Source organism: Pogoniulus pusillus, chromosome 23 (assembly GCF_015220805.1).
Source record: "Pogoniulus pusillus isolate bPogPus1 chromosome 23, bPogPus1.pri, whole genome shotgun sequence".
Taxonomy (NCBI): domain Eukaryota; kingdom Metazoa; phylum Chordata; class Aves; order Piciformes; family Lybiidae; genus Pogoniulus; species Pogoniulus pusillus.
Window position 1 is genome coordinate 15,428,371 of NC_087286.1, and position 19,324 is coordinate 15,447,694.

Here is a 19,324-nt window from a genome sequence, read left to right on the forward strand (position 1 = left end):
AGGATCAGCCAGTCCCAAACCCCCTGCCATGGGCAGGGACACATTCCCCTAGATCAGACTGGCCACAGTCTCATCCAGCCTGGCCTTAAACACCTCCAGGGATCGGGCCTCAACCACCTCCCTGGGCAACCCATTCCAGGCTCTCACAACTCTCATGCTGAACAACTTCCTCCTCACAGCCAGCCTGAATCTACTCACCTCCAGCTTCACTCCATTCCTCCCAGCCCTGTCACTACCTGAAAGCCTGAAAAGTCCCTCCCCAGCTTTTTTGTAGGCCCCCTTCAGATACTGAAAGGCCACAAGAAGGTCACCTCAGAGCCTACACTCCTCCAGACTAAACAGCCCTAACTCTTTCAGTCTGGAGGAAAGGTGCTTCAGCCCTCTGAGCATCCCAGTGGCCCTTCTGTGGACACGCTCCAGCGCCTCCACATCCTCAGGTTGGAAAAGACCCTTGAGATCTTCAGGTCCAACTGTTAACCCTACTCTACCAAGTTCAACATTAACACATCGTTAAGTGCCACATCTAAATTAACTTTAAACACCTCCAGGACTGGTGACTCTACCACCTCCCTGGGCAGCCTGTTCCAGTGTTTGACCATTCTTATGGTGAACATTTTTTTTCTTCATGTTTAGCCTAAACCTTCCATGGAGCAGCTTGAGGCCATTCCCTCTTGTTCTGTCACCTGTGAGAAGAGACCAGCCCCTACCTCTCTATATTGTCCTTTCAGGCAGCTGTAGAGGGCAATAAGGTCTCCCCTCAGCCTCCTCTTCCTCAAACTAAACAGTCTCAGTTCCCTCAGTCACTCTTTGTAAGACTCATTCTCTAAGCCCTTCACCAGCTTAGTTACTCCCACTACAGCCCCTCAATGTCTTCCCTGTATTGAGGTGGCCAAAACTGAACTCAGTATTCAAGGTGTGGCCTCACCAACGCAGAGTACAGGGGGGACAATCACTTCCCTGCTTCTGCTTGTCACACTACTGCTGATACAAACTGAGCCTAAATCTGCTATAGCTAAACAGAAAATGGAAACCGAATCAACCAAGCAACAGAGTGAACAGCTTCATGATTGTGCCAAAAATTCTTATGTGGTTTTAAGCTGGAATTTGCACTGGATATCAAAAAGGCTGCACGCTGTAATTCTCCAAAAACAACCCCAAACAAGCAAGAGAGCAACTATGTAACCCGGATCACATGGTCCTATACTTCTAAAAATATCCATGAATCTCACAGCTACTCTCTTGCATTTTGCATTTTCCAGTGTGGAAAACCCCAGTGCTGCCATTAGGTTTACATCAGTCGCTGGTCACTTTAAACCGCTGTAGGGCAAAGTCATAACAGAAACTAAAAGCTTAAAAAGAAAACCAGGACACGTCTTTCATTGCAATATTTACTTTCAAGGCTCACTAAAGCACTATTACAGGATCACAGGATGTTAGGGGTTGGAAAGGATGTCTGGAGATCTTCCAGTCCAACCTCCCTGCCAGAGCAGGTCCATAGAGTCTAGTGCAGGTCACACAGGAACACATCCAGAGAGGGCTTGAAAATCTCCAGAGGAGACTCCACAACGTCTCTGGGGAGCCTGTTCCAGTGCTTTGTGACCCTTACACTAAAGAAGTTCTTCTTCATGTTAAGGTGGAATGTCCTGTGCTACAGTTTCCATAGCCCCTTGGCCTATCACAGAGCACAAGTGGGCAGAGGCTGTTCCTGTCCCTTCTTTCTTGACCCCCAGCCCTCAGCTATTTATAGACATTTATTAAATCCCCTCTCAGTCCTCTCCAGGCTAAACAGCCCCATGTCTCTCAGCCTTTCTTCATAAGGTAGTGCTCCATTCATTTGTTCTAACTGCCAGTACTTCTCCTAAACAAGAGTATATCACAAACCCCTACTTTCAAGTACTTCCAGGATAAATAAGCTAAGCCTGAAGCTACAGAAATCCAAAGCCAGTTAAGAAAGTGATAGCTCAGACAATATCATCTTTCCAAAAATGCATATAATCATATCTACAGAAAAGGTGGAAATGCTTTTGAGTGGACTTCTTAGTTAATCTTACAAGGCTTTGTGAAAGACAGGAAGTCTTAATGTGCTACTTTCAAAGCAACATGCAGATTGTCAAGGACATTTTATGATCTGAAGAAGACATAGGAAAAAAACAAAATTTCTAATTGTATCTTCCATGTCTTCTGCCCTTCATGAATAGGGAAAGAGAAGGGGAGAAAAAGGATCTACCCATGATTTACCAATCAGAATTAGGAGATTATTTCATGTTTCTTAGTACAAAATAATAAATTGAGCAGAGGAAGGAGAGGAGTAGTAAATCAATGCAAAGAAACAGTAAGAGAAAGTCCTCCTTCCTGAAAAAGTCACTGCTCCTGTGGGAGTGTTGAACTACCAGAGGTGCTGTGTGACAACACTGGCACATGGGAAGGGTGCTTCTTATACCAGCAGCAGTGGCTGCTGAAAGCCATCCAGTACTGGAGGTACTGTAGGTCAGAAAAGGAGGATAGAAATCACTGAGTTTCAACCCGCCCAAACTCTGCAGCTGGATATTATAGCTTGTGTCCAACAAGGAGTTACCTGCTGGAAGTACTTGTCACAGTTAATGTATTCCTTGTCATGGGAGTCTTGCAGCTTATTTGTTTTGATGTACTGCCAGAGAGCCTGGATGATGGCTGACCGGGTCTGCGTGTGTATCCCCAGCAAGCGAGCTAATCGTGGGTCCAGTTTAAACTGCGGAGGCTGCAACAGAAGGAGAAGGAGATGGCAACAGAGAGAAAAGTAGGCAGAGAGGTAGTTATGATGTCTCAGCTTGAATTCTGGAGGCTCTCTATTCCTCAGGAGAAGCACCCTGTCCAACAGCAGAGATGGCAACAATACAGTCTGCTCAGATGTGTGCCGCTGTCAGTGATCTGGAAGAACCAAGTCTAAGGTCTGAAAAGGAAAAGGGACAATGTCCCTGTGCTGTGCACAGAGTGTCTGCATCACATGCTGCAGGTAATAACCACTGCACACAGACCCAGGCAAGAATTTGCCTTGGCAATGCAGATGAATAATTGGACTTTAGGGAAAATGAGAAGAAAAATAATGTCCTTCTTCTGAACTACTGGAGGTTAACCACAGACAGAGAGAACAAAGTCAGGATGATGCTTCTGCTGTTGCCAGCAACTTCTCAGCTGCCTCACATCAACAAAGTACCTTGGAATGTCACTGTTCAAACACATTCTCACCGTTCTCCTGCATGCTAGGAAATTTCCCCAACCACAACTAGTCAATGGAATATATTTCTTCTCTTGACCTCTGTAAGACAACTCTTCAGTCACCCTGTTCTGCATCTCTAGTAATGTACAGTCCTTGAACACTTTGGAATTTGTGCCTCTTCAAGCGTTCACCCATACTCGAGTTTTATATTTGCCACATTATTAACCAAGGATTACTCTGTTGGTGCCAGGTCCTTTATAAGAAATCAAGACTTAAGCATCAGAGAACACAGAATCATAGACTGGTTTGGGGTGGAAGGGACCTCCAAAGGTCATCTAACCCAACCCTTCTGCAGGCAGCAGGGAGATCCTGCACTAGAGCAGGTTGCTCAGAGCCTTATCCAGCCTGACCTTGAATACCTCCAGTGATGAGGCCTCAGCTACCTCCCAAGGCAACAGTGGGCAATAAAAACTACCACAGAGCAGTATTTTCCTAGTCTATAATAGAGACTTAATCCAAGTGCTGTCTGCTTTGAATTTTAACCTGTCAGTTTAGTATCATTCTAACCTCAATGGTGACATTGTTTCCTGGGTTTTTTTTTTAGGTGACAGGATGAATTTTCTCTGTGGCACCATGTCCCAGTGGCTGTATTTTCCATGCCAAAAGCAATGCACTGACCTGGTAGTCCAACATGAGGAGCAACGTGCACCGCACGCTGACATCACCAGGTCTTTTCACCTGGAACCCATCTGTTTCCTGGGTTGTGGGAGTTCTGTGCCACTGCCAAAGGGAAAAAGAAAAAAAAAAAACAAGCCAGCCAGCCTTTTATTCACTGATGTCCACGGAGGAGCACCTTGCACAGTATGCTATGCAAGAATAAAACAAGCACAAGTCTACTGCAGATCTTACAATCGAAACCAAACCAAGCCAACCAAACAAACAAGCAAACAAAAAAGGCAAACCACAACACACACATATCCCTCAGGAATTTCTTGCTCTGTCCTTGAAATCCCACTTCAGTGCACAATCTGTTGTGCTGTCAGCATGCTTTGCTTGTTAGGGAAAAGGTACACAATTCTTTCACAGCTTCTTACATCCCGCTCTAGGATGTGCACTACATCACTACTGCAGGCATAGGTTTAGGCTGTTGGGCTTCTGTCAGCAAACATTCTGTAAAAGAATGGCATTTTGAAAACTCTGAAAATACCTTACATGATAATGAATGCAACTTCCAAGTTTCCAAAATGCCATTCTTTTACAGAATGTTTGCTAACAGGTAATGAAACAAGGTAGACAGAGGGCACACAGCTGGATATCTGTGCTAGTGCCAGGTTTGGATGCAGAGGGTGAATGACCTCCTCACCTCCACAAGATGGTTGTCAGGTCCATAAAGATCTTTGTCCAGTTCAATAACCAAACTCTTAAAAAATGATGAAAATTTCCTTTTCTGTTTGCTGAGCTGGAAAAACAAAAGAAACAGCAATGTTTAAGGCAGCATATATTAGCTCATGTTCCACACTTCTTTGTCGGGGTCTCTCCTTCTCTTGAACATTAATTCCCACATAGACCACAAGAGTGAGTCTGAGTTTTCCCGTTGAGATTTTTACATTTTCCTGTGCTTCATCTATATTCCCAGGGTCCGTCTGAGTTAGCTGGGGCAAATACAAAAGTGGGGGGGGGCGGGGTAACCCCCAAACCATCACACAAGTGCACAGGAAAATGTAAAAATCTCAACGGTGGTGGAACACTGAACATTTCAGGGAAGATCCCCCTGCATCCCTCCATGGGGACAGGCTGAGAGTTGGGGTTGTTCAGACTGGAGAAGAGAAGGTTCAGCGGGAGACCCTGCTGCAGCCTATCAACACTGAAAGAGCACCACAGGAAAGACAGGGAGGGACTTTTGAGCAAGGCCAGTAGTGATGAGACAAAGAGCAATGCTTTTAAACTGCAAGAGGCTAGGGTTAGTGACACAGGAACAGCTTGTCCTGAGAGGTTTTGGATGCCCCATCCATGGAGGTGTTCAAGGCCAGGTTGGATGGGGTTTTGAGCAACCTGGTCTAGTGGAAGATGTCCCTGCTCACAGCAGGGGACTTGGAACTAGATGATCTTTAAAGCCCCTTCCATCCCCAAGCCATATTATGAATCTAAGACCTCTATACCTTTTATTTTAATATCTTGGGTTTTTTGATAAATGCTAATTTCTTAGTCTGATTTATCAGATTGCTTTAATTTTACAGATTAATCATGCACTAAGTAAAAGTATTTCTTTTTCCATTTAATTATCAGTATTTTTTGCTACCCATCTCATGTCTAAATTGAAAACTGAGATGTCTGTAACCACCTAATCTGAATAGAGAGTTTTGATTATTTTTTTTTCTGATTTAATGCAGATAATCTTTTAGAAGCACATCCTCTTTTGAGCTCAAATTTGCCAGTCATTTGAAGCTGTTTTGCTCCAATACAGAATCTCTTTGTCATAACAAAAGCTCTAATTTCTAAACTGAACCTGTCTTTCGTTTCCAGATGTTGGAACCTGCCTTTCATTTCCAGATGTTGCACTTTGTCACCCCATATCCTCTTGCAAGATCATGATTCTGATTCTTGTACAGTTATTTACAGACAGGCAAATGTGCCTTGGAAGCCTTGTCCTCTCCACACATGCCTGTTCTCCATCTGTTTATCCTATCAAATACTTAGCTTGTGGAGTCTACTCAAACAGGTGCCACTTTTTATTAGCCAATTAGAGCCTTCCCTGAGGAAAACTAAATCCATTACTGAAGTTTCTGACAACTTCAAAATGATAGATTTGTTTCTTCCATCCTTGCTCTGACTGCCCATATAACTTCTGATCCTCCCTAGGATCATGAACTGCTTGTCTCTCCTTGTTACTCTATTCTCCACAAGAAGCAGTGCCTGCTGTCAGCCTTAACACACTTCTCAGGACCTGAACTCTGCTGTATCTTTTAAAGGAACTGTTTCAGCCCTGTTCTCTCCACCTCCTCCTACCCGTCCTGCCCTTAAGCCTGCTTCATTTCCTACTGCCCTGCCCACCCCTCCTCAACATTCCCATTATGGCTTTCATCCTTCACCCTGGCTGTACATGGCACCTTCCCAGCAGCAACAAGCTGGCATTGCCAGTCAGAGATGTCTTGTCTGAATTGATGTCCCCAGTAAAATCCATCACCCCACAGGACAGTATCTAGATGCTTGCCAGCCCCAGTGAAGCATAGGTAAGTCATACATCATCCAGGAGCTTGCCCTCCACTCGCAGCTCCCAGGAAGCAATGCTGCCATCAGAGTCATCGGCGTCAGACTTGGCAGGATTGAAGGTGTTGGAGATGTAGAGCCTCAATTTCCTCTTTTGCTGTTACACAAGCAGAGAAAAGAAGAGAAAAGTACATTTCCAGTTTAAGTCCAAGACGTGAGGAAGCCACAGGAAAGGTGATAATTACACATCTGGTAGAGAGTCTGCATGTTTAGCAGCTGCACCAGGATACACTAGAATTTAAGATTTGGTTATGTATAAGAAAAGACAGTGGAGAGCTGAGTTGGAAACTTTCCTCTAGAAACCGTTGCTGTACAAACATGGAAAGATCCATCTGAAGTGGAGAAAAACTGGAGGCTGCTGGGCCATGAGGCTCTACATAGAACCACAAAGTGCATCGGGTTACAGAGGACCCCTGAAGGTCATTGTGTCCAACTACTCTGCAGTCAGCAGGGACATCTCCAACTAAATCAGACTGCTCAGAGTCCCACTAGGGTTGACCTTCTGAACGTTGCTTGAACATGCAAACACGTCCTCCTCTGTACCAACCCAGAAACATTCAGCCTCCACAACTATTTCTCTGAAGCTGCTGCCAGTATGTTCACCTCCTGTTCCTTCCCTTCTGAATCACTGCTCCATTTTTCTCTTCTTTCTGCCCTGAGCAGAATCCCCATGTCCTCCTCACACACAGCTAGTGTGGCCACTGCCTCTGCAGAGAACCTGAGAAAAGCTCTTCTCAAGACATCTTCCAGTTCCAGGAGCAAGACCATGGCACTGGAACTTGCTCTTGTGCTTAAACCCACACAATCAGCAAATTAACCTTTTCTTTGGACCAGAAGGCTCCTTCTCCTCTAGTGTGACTTTTCTCCAGTCAGCTGTGAGACAAATACCATCTCCACTGAGGAAGCATGGTCCTGGCAGAGATCCATGAGTAACAGTTTGAGTCCCTCTTAGAGGGATCTACCAAGTCAGTAACAACTTCAGCACTGACAGCCATGCTGTTGCCATAAGGATGTCCAGTCCTAGGAGGTATCAGCTCAGATATGACAAAGACAGTCAAACCTGAGCTCAAAGAACACCAAAGTGGCTGAGGCTAGTGCTTTAAAACTGCTATACAGACCGTGAAGTCCTCCAAAATCATTGCATAGAGTTCACTTATCAGTACTTCTGGGTTCCACAATAACTTCGAGTTCATACCCAAAAGGCTCTGAACGTTGAGGTGTTCTTCCATCTCCAGCTAAGCAACTCCATCTCATCCAGGTAGGAAATGACACCATGTCAGTTGTGTGCAGCTTGGCTACTTTGCAGCTTAAATGCAGTAGTGCAAGGATGCACTTTGGCAGGAGGCCACTGACCTTCAATGGGTTCTGCAAATTTCTTAGCAGTGCACATTATGGCACAGATCTAACATCTGCTCCCCTCTCTCTCTGGTGGCTTCTCAGAGAACAGAAGAGCAACTAACCAAAACCTGTGGCCTTGTTTTTTACTGGTAGGATTCTCAATAACTTGGAGCAAAAATTAGAGAGAAAACTTGCAGCTCTAGGCCAAGAAGAAAGCATCACATTTAATCTCTTCAGACACACTCAAACTTTAGTTCTGCACAGGGAAACTTCATGGAAACTTCATCAACATTGTGAATCAAATAACCTCTTGTCCAAAAATCAATACATGCTTCACCTGCTCATTCTCTAAGTGTAAGATCTGCATCTTTACCAGGCACCTTTGACTTGTCCTCCACAAAATTAACTTGAAATAGAAGTCATTAAAAAGAGAAGCCTTGCCCCAAAAGTACTACATTCCACTTGCAATTTCACCTTGAGAGAAAGAAAAGGGGAAGCATATGTGACAGAAGATTGGTTATGTCAGCAATGAACTCCTGCAAAGGTCTCAGCTACAACTGTAGTGCAAATGGTAGGACAGCTCATGTGGAGTGGAATAGATCTAAACAGGAGGCTGATGGGAACAACAGAGCAGCAGAAGTGCAGCTCTTGCTCTTCAATGCCATCTTCACACAAATCAATACAGTTTTAAGTTGAAGTAAATGGGTAAAATGCTGGAAATCTGTCACATCCTGCAGAAAATTACCTTTGGTTTAGAGTGCCACCTTTTTTTTCTTCAGTTTCCATTAGCATTAAATCCCTAGAAGATCAAATCAGAAACCAAGCACCTGAAGATATCTCCAAGACAAATCTCCATTGACTGCTAAAACTAAAGATGCCTTCAGTGAACTCTCATGGTACCTCCAGCCACAGTGTAGTCAACCAGTCCGTGTCTGCCTGACTTCCTCCTAAAAAGTCCTTTCTGGAATTCCAAGCCTGTGAGCAGGTTGAGTCTTCCAACAAGCCTGTGCAAGGACCCCGGTGATGAGTGGCATGCATCAAATGCTGATGGAACACACTGGTATCCAACAGGCAGAATCCAGACTGGAAAAGCTGGCAGATGAGGGGGCTGCTGACAGTGGTAAAGTGAACTGGCAGGTGCTGAAGGCCATTCCCTCCCCGTCAACCAGCCTCACAGCCCCAAGGTCCTCCTGCTTTCTGAGCAATCCCACAGATGTCATCTGTTGCAGCAGCGCAGCTGTTCACAGAAGATCTAAGATGGATCAAGAGGCCCCAGCATCCTTTATGCACTGTCCTCCCTCAAAAACATTTGAAACATTTCCCCCCAACATTTCTCCAGACTATTTAGTCTTCAAACAGAAAAAAGCAACCCGAGGGAAACTAGAACATAAAGCTGTGGCTCCCAAACAGTTTCTTGCTTCAACTCAATGACTGTGACTGGTATGATCCCTGCAATTACAACTAATAATTCTGAGCAGTCCTACATTTTTCCTACATATTATCACATACCTCAGACAATTTTTCTCCCCCACTTCTCCATGCATGCTGCTACCCAGACGCTTATTCATAGGAGCTTTGTCTGACCTGTGTCAAAATACCTCTGTTACAGGACTTTTACTGGAAAGACCATTCCACCATTTAACAATACAAGGATTCTTCTTCCCCACCCCCAACTCAGTCTCCAGGTTGCTGGTGACATACCTTCATCGGCCTCTTCAGTGCTTCCTGAATATCCACACGCTTCCGCATAATGGTCTGGTCTAGTTTGCGTTCAAAGGCCAACAGGTCCATGTAAGCCTGGGACTCAGGAACCAGCTCCCGGATCTGAGAAGGAAGCAAGGAACATCCAAGCACTGGAAGCAAGAATCTATTCTCCTGAGCAGCAATACTGACACCATCCCAGCCCTCAGACAGATGTGCTCAGGAGGAGTTATCCCTAAGGGGCAGTTGTCTGTTCATGGGGCAGGGCTCAGTAGCATCTTACAAGCATACAACTGAAAAGTTGGAGCACAGAACTAAAGCTAAACAACTCTGGCAGTCCCCAGCTGGATCTAAGAGGCCTGAATCATGTCTGCTTTTCTCAAGCGAGGCTCAGCCACAAGCAGCCTGGGGAGCCACTGCTCTCAGCAATGCAAAGGACAGTGAATTTATCCAGTTCAGACTGAGAAAGTGCTGGAACTCTCTAGACTGAAAATATTGGGGGAGCACTGATGTTGGTATTTTAAAAACAAGTGTTATCCATTGTAAGGAAAAACTGCCATTTAGAAAGTCAGGCTTTGCCAACACATCTTTTTTAGCTGAAGTGGAACTGACCTTCACATCAAAATTTCAACAAGACCAGCTATGAGCTGTCAACTTACAACCTTGCCAACTTGCATCGGTATCTTAGCGCGTGAGCTAAACCACATTTGTTACTTAACAAATCCCCTTTTTCTTTTTCCTTCTCCAGAGAAATTAGCAGAGGTGATATGAAGTAGGCTGCTGAGCAAGTATACCTTGACATGAAAAAGTTTATTCTAAATTGGGAATAACTCATACAGGCAAGCCAAGAAGGGAAGAAAGTCTAAGTGATTATAATAACTCTACTGGACTGTCTTGCCTATTTCTATGATAGTCACTCTAGCTTCCACCTACAACATTGAAACATTTAACTGTTAGGATACTTCTGTTCTACAGGAATTACAAGCTAGCTGATATTCCTGTTTTGCTTCAGAAGTCTACAGTTTTAATTTGGCTTAAGACACAAACACCTATTTGAGAGATATCAGGCACACACCTGTTCACTGCAAGGATAGAAGAACTACTGCAGGAAGTCATGCCAACAGCTGTCACAGACACAACCCTACAAGTGTGTCTCTGACAGTATTTGAAAGTTGTTGCCCTTTAGTGCCTGAGGCATGGTACTTCAGAACCTCCAAAAGCAAGGCACAAAGAAGTACCTCCTGCTCATTTGGAACCTGTCATCTGCCAGTGCCACCTGATGCCACCTTGCATTGACGGAGCAGGAATGGGCACGCATGCCCTATGTGCCCTCTCCATTTTACAGGGTTTTGTCACCTATTTCTTAATATTTTTTCTTTCCCAGTCAGAAGAGGAACAATTCCTCCCTTCTGTATTTAAACAGATCAAGACTGTCAAAAGTCTCTTTCAACCTTATTTAGTTGGTTGGTTTGAGATGCTAGAACACCTGCTCTGCATACAGCAGGACTGACACTCTGGAGAAGCAGAAGCCATGAAGCCAAAGCTCTGCTCAGCTTTTGCTGAACCACTGTTATTTTTAACTGCTTGCATTCCTCCACAAAGTCTTAGCAGAATAATAGAAGAGCCTGAACACTCAAAAGTGAAGTGAGAGGAACAAGCACTGCTCTGGAAACATCAAGGAATTGCCAGAAGGCTTGCAGACTGAAGACAGCTAGGCAATATTTCATCCCCCCACAGTGAACACACATCTTTGCACTCAACAAAATACCCCAATGCTTTCAGCCTGTCTCACACAGAAGAAAAGATTCCTTTCTTCCTTCCACGCAGAGCAAATTAATCACCAATTAAAATGCACCCAGAATGGTTTCAGTCATTTAAGTTCCAGCACAGGCAGTCCATGAACTCCCAGGCACATGATGAAGCAGAGAGCTGGGACCTACACAGCCTTCAAGATTAACACATATGCCATGGCTGTGGTACAATCTTTCCATCTGGTTTGCAGAGTACTGGACTCCAGTTTGCAGAAACAGCAACAATCTTCAATAAGTGTTCCCCACTTTTTCACCTCTTACCACGTGAAAACAAAAGGATATTTTCTATTGCACTCTTATAGCCAAAGTGGATGTTAAACATTATAAAATGGTTTAAAAGCACAAAAACTTTAAAATCAGCCAACAAAGATAATATTGCATATAATTCCTTGGACTCTAAATGGCTGCACGTTGGGAGAGTACTTGGGAGAAGAATTGCACTTGCCTGTGTTTGCTCTTCTCTCTAGAAACATGGTATGGTCACAGCCAAGATGGGATGCTGGGCTTGACCTTTTGTTTTCTCACCCTACTATTTACTTGGCAATCCAACTAGCTCCCAGTCCTAGCTTCCACTTAGCCCCAACTTCATCATAACCACCACCATCCAAATAATGCAATCGTGCTGGGCAATTGTGCATTTGCAGATTCATTTAGAATGTTATTTTTATTCTGGCTACCTCATTATCAAATAATATGTAAGCAAAGGAAAAAGAGTTTTGTGAGAGAAAATATTTACCCATTTATAGCCATAGAGTTATGGGATCACCACAAGCCTGCAGTGTTGCTAAACAAGGCCTACCAGAAGCACATACCATGGTTTCTTCCAGCAGAAGACAAACATCAAAGTAATTTGTGTCCTGGGAACAATCTGCTTGAACTTCAGGGGTTATGTTGATGAATGGTTGTCAAACAAACAAAGGATTCATTGAACATATGGCAAAAGCAGATAAGCACTTAAGGCTGTGTCAGCCTGAATTTCATGGCCACATACCCAATCCACTCCAAAATGCAGGATCCTGCAACACTGCAAGTGACAGTTAATCAAGTCTGTCACAAGCCACTCCAGTTGTGAGCACAGACTGACATGGGCAGATATAAACAATGGAGAGCTTAGACAATTCTATGTGAATGTTTAATTCTACCGCAGAAGGCTACAATCACAACTACAAATTAGGATTATGAGGAATTCTTATGAGTTAGTCTCAAAGTTCCAGTAAAAGCTATTCAGTAGCTCCTTTATGTTCAGTGGCTGTGCAGTATCTGTGACTCAGCCAAACTTAAGAGGCATACAGTCCAAAGAAACAACTGGAGAGGTGACCACAAAGTCAATCAGTATGGAAAAGCAAAGCTTTAGAGCAGAGTCAGATGCATGTGAAAGTAACTTCTGCTAGAGATTATGGAACAGCAGCTGGATCACAGGTGCCAGCTTGAAGGAATCTTGGGAGATCTCTAGTCCAACTTTCTGCTTAAAACAGGGTCAACAGTGAGGTTAAGTTGGGGTTTGGAAGCTTTCAAGGGTGGACATCTCCATCTCTGTGGGCTACAATGCTTGACTGTCATGTGAAAAAGTTTCTGCTGTCTCAGCTGACGCTCACTAGCTTTCATTCTCCTGCCATACTCCATCTCCTTCATCATCGTCTCTTAGGAGCTGGCAAGCTGCTGTTAGGTCTACTCAAGGCCATCATTTCTGCAGGCTGAACAAGTCCTCTCAGTCTCCCCTCACATGCTTATCTGGCCCTCTGACCAATCTGCTAACCAAGTTCACCATGCCAGTGTTTTTCTTGAAATGGGGTCTCAAACCTGGACACAGTGCTCTAGCTGTGAGCTAATGAGTACTGATCAAAGAGGAATAATTTAGTCCCTCAATCTTTTGGCCATACTCCTGCTCATACAGCCCAGGACACTGTTAGGTCTCTTTGCTGCAAGGCTCCTCACTGTCTCTCCAGGGCAGTGCAAACTATTAGCCACTACCCTCTGAGCCCAACCATCTAAGCAGACAGTTGTCCACTGATCTAGACTAAAACATCCCATTCTGGATATAAGACTATTATGGGAGCCAGTGCTGGAAACTTTTCTAAAGCAAAGATTCCCTGCTATCTCTTGCTCACAGATCCATTTTATCAGAGAAGGCAATCCTTAGTCAGACACGATTCACCCTTGGTAAATCCATGCCCACTGTTCCCTATTACCTCCTTATCAAAAGCCACATGGTGACCAAACAGCAGGACAGCTATTGTGGGATGGGATATGCACAGGAGGTTCCACCTCAACACAAGGGGGGAAGTTCTTCACTGTAAGGGTCGCAGACCGTTGGAACAGGCTCCCCAGAGAGGTTGTGGAGTCTCCTTCTCTGGAGACTTTCAAGGCCTGTCTGGATGTGTTCCTGTGTGACCTGAGCTAGATTGTATGGTCCTGCTCTGGCAGGGGAGTTGGACTCAATGATCTCCTTGGGTCCATTCCAACCCCTAACATCCTGTGAGCCTGTGATCCTATGATCTGTGCAGATCCCCTATGGTGGTCAGTGAACAGCAGCAGGAGTTGCCTAAGTATTTGTGTACAGCAGAAAGAAGTAGAGAGGACGAAAAGGAGAGGGCAGTGGTTCAAAAACCTGCCAGCACAGCTAGCCAAAAAGTCCTCATGAGTATTTGAAGCCTAGTGAGAAGAACAGTACCCGATAGTGCAACAAGGAGAAGCAGTTTACTGCTTCAAAGTTGCACTCCACTCAGCAGGTTAAACGAGGAAAAGCAAAGAGCTATGGAGTCAGAATGATTTTCACTGAAGATTCTTGCATCAGAATGGGTAGGCAAGAAAGCTGAAGGCACAGAACAGTGAATCACTGTCAGGGTGCCTGAGAAAAGATGTAATGACTCAGAACTAAGAGAAAACAAGACATTGACCAGAAGTAATGAAGAGACAAGGCCTGGAGAACAAAGAATTGCAATCTGATGTTCAGTTGTGTTTCTCCACAGACAGTTTGGGGCCTGGGGTTGAAACTGAGGCATGACTGTTTGACTTGAGTGACAAAGGCCACAGCAGTCGCAGCAATCCAGGTCCCCAGATATAAGTGAAGATGCCTAAGACCTTTTCCAAAATTGAATCAGGGTTTCAGTAATTTGAGAACAGGGAAAGATACAGAGGTAAGGAGAACAGGGTGGGGCAGAGCCTGCTGCACAGAACTGGAGTGAACGTGGAACAAACTACAAGAAAAATGCAAAGCCTTGTTAGGCTCCAGTATGCCATCCTGGGCTTAAATATGTCTGTCTGTTCATTAAAGCTGCACTTGAGACAAAAGATATGCAGTAGATCCAATCAACTTGCATTGAAAGCACTTCACACAGAGTCATAAAGGGAAGCACTACTTGAGACTGAAAAACGTGGATTAGAACAAGAGCAGTATGTGGAACAGAAAAAAAAGTACTGAGCAGGGAATACCTCATAGACCATTTTTGAAACTTATTTTAGTTAGATATTAGGGCTGTCATTCTGCCCCTGTACTTGGCACTGGTGGGGCATCACCTCCAGCACTGTGCTGGGCCACTCGCTTCAAGAAGGATACTGAAGGGCTGCAGTGGGTCCAGAGGAGAGTGACAGCACTGGGGAAGGGACTGGAGGGAAAGTCTGATGAGGAGAGGCTGAGGGAGCTGGGAGTGTTCAGCCTAGAGGAGACTCAGGAGGGGACCTTACCACACTCTACAACTACTTGAAGGGAAGTTGTAGTAAGGTGAGGGTCAGGCTCTGCTGCCAGGCAACTTGTGACGAGAGGGCACGGCCTGAAGCTGCGCCAAGGGAGGGTTAGGTTGGATGCTAGGAAGCACCTGCGTAGGGTTAGGCTGGATGTTAGGAAGCACTTCCTCACAGAAAGGGTAATTAGAAACTGGAGTGGACTGCCCAGAGAGGTGGTGGAGTCACTGTCCCTGGAGGTGTTTAAGGAAAGATTGGACGTAGCACTTAGTGCCATGGTTTGTTTGATGTGGTGGTGTTAGGTCACAGGCTGGACTTGACCTCAGAGGTCTGTTCCAGCCTCAATAATTCTGGGATTCTGGGATTTTCATTAATAGTTGCAGCACAAGAAAGGAGAAGCATGCTAACAACACTTAATAATGACAGATTTGGGTGTCTCCATCAATATAAGGCTGAGGATAGTACAGAGAATGTAAGGAAGCTGAGACCTCTATAACAGAAATGAGATGAAATAAAGTATCAAAAAGCAAAGGATCGTGTTCCTCTGAGTCTATATCCCTAACTCCTACTCTAATATGGGAAACAACAGAAAGCAGAAATATTTGTACTAGTCAATCACAGAGTGACCCTATGCTGTACGATTGTGGTAAGACCATAACAAATACAATGTGGGCCCCATCTGCACCACTAGCTAATTCCATGGAGAATAAAATGCATTCGTGGCCTTTCAGTACTGGTGATACTGGTAATCTGTAATACTCTCTATAGTTCTGGTCTCCTGAGAGGTAGATCTAAAGAGGTGAATTTAACTTGGAATAGATATAACAAAGGACTGTGAGGATCAGAATTGTGGGGAGACCTTCTAGGCACATTAAAAGCCCTTGCCTTGCTTGCTGCTAGCAAAAAAAAGGCTGCCAGAATTAAATTATCTCAGAGGTAAGGAATCCAAATAGTCTTCAGGCAGGAATTGTGTCATGGCTTCCATGACAGAGGGAATCAGACTGATGTGCCAGGACATTCCATGCAGGTCTATAATCCTATCTTCCTACATTTTCACAGTTTGCTAAGTTGGACTTTCTCACTCAATTATATCCATGCAAAATTAAATCCTTCTTAAACAGCTGAACTGTAGCAACTACCAAACCTACCCAAGGAGCAATATGCCCCAGCACTGTAGCACAGGTTTGACCAGAAAGCCTGCAAACCCAACAGGAAGTGCTCTCTGCCAACTGCCTGACGCCACCACCTCCTTTTCCACGACTCTATCAGATCGTTTCCAAGAGTAGAATGTATTTAATATCTTCCTCTCTCTTCTCCACAGTTCCCAGAAAACACAAGCAGGAGTGTGCAGAAAGTCTGTAACAAATGCTGATTGGCTAGAAAACACTCCAGAAGTAGCTCCAGAAAGTTTTACCATCTGTTTTGTGCGCATTCTACAGCCACCAGTGCAAAGCTTCCCCCTGGTGGGGCACCAATGCACTCAGCATTTTCCCACCCTATGAGTAGTGAGCATGAAGAGGCTCTGATCACTGAATGGAGCCTAATAGAGCACTCCCTTAATGCAGACAGAGCATCCTAGCACAGAAAGGTCTGACTTGGAACAGACCTGAAGAGGTCATCTTGTCCAACTCCCCCTGCAGTCAGCAGGGACATCCTCTGGTAAATCAGGTTGCCCAGAGCCCTGCCAAGCCTCACCTTGAATATCTCCAGGGATAGGGCCTCAACTACCTCCCTGGGAAACCTGTTCAAGTGTTCCACCACTCTCATGGTAAAGAACTTGTTCCTAACATCCAATCTAAATCTCCTCTTCTCTAAGTTCAAACCCTTTCCCCTTGTCCTATCACTGCAGGCCCTTGGAAACAGTCCCTCTGCAGCCTTCTTGTAGGCCCTCCTCAGATACTGGAAGGCTGCTATTAGGTCTCCTCAGAGTCTCCTCTTCTCCAGACTGAACAATCCCATCTCCCTCAGCCTGTCTTCACAGAGGAGGTGTTCCAACCTCTCCCCTGGACCCACTCCATCAGGTCTATGCCTTTCCTCTGTTGAGGGCTTCAGAACTGGATGCAGTACTCCAGGTGAGGTCTTACCAGAGCAAAGTGGCAGAATCCCCTCTCTCAGTATCATCAATACCAGCACTCCAGCTTCACTGATAAAAACTCCACTGCAGACAGAACTCAATTTGTGCTGCCTTATAACCCCACCACTTAAAATTACTATCTGACAGCAGCAAGGTAAGTGAAAGGCCAGAAGACTTGGTGACAGCAGGTTCTGAATGTATTTGTGTCTGTGACATCCTTGATTAAAGCTCTACCTATTAAAGAATTATCATGGATTTGATAAAGAGCCATGACTCTTCTGTTGGCAGAGAAGTTTGGTTATCTCTGTTCTGAGACCTCTTAATCTTATAAAGACAGAGGAAGCTAAAAAAGAGCCTAGAAACAGACACATATTTCAAGTGATAGCCTCACCATACAAGATGCATAACTGTCTGTGAAAACAATTTGTGTGGGACAGACAGAACTGACAGCACAAGAAACACAGCTTTCATTCTAAGTATGTACAGACTCCAGCAGAGCAGGAATGAGGCTTTAACACAAACATCATGGAGGCTGCAAGTAATTCAAAGGTAGCTTTGTCCTTTCAAGACAGCAGCAAGAGAGAACCAATGGCTAAGCTACGAGAGGCTATGCTCTCTGAGGGTGGCAGGAATTACAAGAAAAGAAGTGGTAAAGTGATAGTCAGTGACAACAGAAGTACCAAAGAGGGCTCACCTCTTCAAGTGGCTGGCACTAGGTACCTGTGGAATGCCACAGAACAGAATTTGGAGGCTGCTGGCAAGCTTGGGTTGACACTAACAGCAGAGAGGTAGACTTGAAAAGGAAGACATGGAGAACTACAGACCTGCCAAAGGGACTCCCAGCCCAGAAAAAGCACCAGAAGCCAAAGAAACTGGGACTAAGATGTGACAGGGGACTGTGTTTTGAAGACAAAGGAAGCTTACCTTTTGGGACCAAGTAAGTTTTGGGGGAACTGTACTGAAGAAGGCACAGGAAAGGAAAAGTCTGGGAATAATGAAAGAGAAGGGGAGCAGAGAGAAATTCCAATGTTTAAAAAGGAAGTAGAAGATGTAAGCATTGAGGATCAAGCACAGACAGACACTAAAAGCTAGACGTATCCCCAGGGATGAGAGAATTAGGGATTCTCTGGACAACACAGGCCCCTTGAAGTCTGCTGTTTACGTGGGCTCACTTCAGTCCCACTAGGACACAACCACAAAAACTAGAACCTGGCAGTGCTGCTGGGCCTGAGAGACCTGAGAACGACCCATCTCCTAAAGGCACAGCTGTGCTCTGAGCCAGCTTTTGGCCAGCCTCAAACACTGATCAAAAACATCCTTAAGACCCAGAGGGCTGCAGCGCCAAGTCGTGTACTTGGTGGCCCAGCACCACTGTCCCTCCAGCAAGTGGCAGTGGTGGCTCGGCTAACCCAGCGTGCAGGCGACGCAGGCCGGCTGCCCTCCACACTCCCAGCCCCCAGCCCCAGCCCCAGCCCTGCTCTCCAGACTTGCACCCACTGCCTACTTACTTTTTAATTAGATTTTTAAACAAAAAGTGAAAGTATTCTCTAAAATCCCTCTAATTACACTAAGATGCTGAACTGATTGTGAAGGGAATAGGAAATGAAAGCGACTCACCCTCTGAGGGAGAATTTTGTCAGCCATCTTCCTCCTCTTGGCACTGTACATTTTTTAAAGAAAAAAACACGTTACCATGGTGACAGATCTAGGAGTAACGAGGCCACCTGCTAAATTATCCTGACATCTCCACATGCTGGTGCACAGCTGTGCATGCATCAGCAAAAGGGTCTCACCCATGCCCAGGACCTAGGACCCCTTCTCTCAGCAGCCTGGGGAGGTAGTTAACTGAGAACAAATCAGGACTGTCTGTTACGCATCTTGGAAAGAAGTGTGCAAGTTCTTTGATCACAGCATCTTCTGTGGCTCAGGGCGGCAATGTATGCAAGTGCATATGCACATGCTGTCTACAGAGACAAAAAAGAGCATGCAGGAGGACAGCCTGCACGTGTGGAGGTGTGCACAGACACAGCTATGCATCTGCACGTGTCTGGGGCTGCCTGCCTGCAAACGCAGCCTGGACTTGTTCAAACCACTGACACACATTTGGTCCTTCGTACCCAGAACCAACTGATGAGGAGACACAGATGTATCTGCATGTCACATGAGGGATTAGAACACACAGATGTATCTGCATGTCACATGAGGGATGAGAACACACAGATGTATCTGCATTTCATTATAAGGGATGAGAGCACA

At 45.1% G+C, this 19,324-nt stretch overlaps 1 protein-coding gene across 6 annotated transcripts in view; it reads right to left on the minus strand.

The window, feature by feature from the left end:
• Nucleotides 1-19,324, minus strand: part of SMARCD3 (SWI/SNF related, matrix associated, actin dependent regulator of chromatin, subfamily d, member 3) — a 67,224-nt gene that overhangs the window by 11,032 nt on the left and 36,868 nt on the right. For all 6 annotated transcript variants that reach the window (XM_064162664.1, XM_064162666.1, XM_064162667.1 and 3 more), the window contains 6 exons: nucleotides 18,686-18,728; nucleotides 9,503-9,625; nucleotides 6,438-6,560; nucleotides 4,560-4,655; nucleotides 3,875-3,976; nucleotides 2,576-2,737 (listed from right to left, as the gene is read on the minus strand). In XM_064162664.1, the coding sequence (XP_064018734.1) occupies nucleotides 2,576-2,737; nucleotides 3,875-3,976; nucleotides 4,560-4,655; nucleotides 6,438-6,560; nucleotides 9,503-9,625; nucleotides 18,686-18,728 (649 nt within the window). The remainder of the gene's footprint in view (nucleotides 1-2,575; nucleotides 2,738-3,874; nucleotides 3,977-4,559; nucleotides 4,656-6,437; nucleotides 6,561-9,502; nucleotides 9,626-18,685; nucleotides 18,729-19,324) is intronic.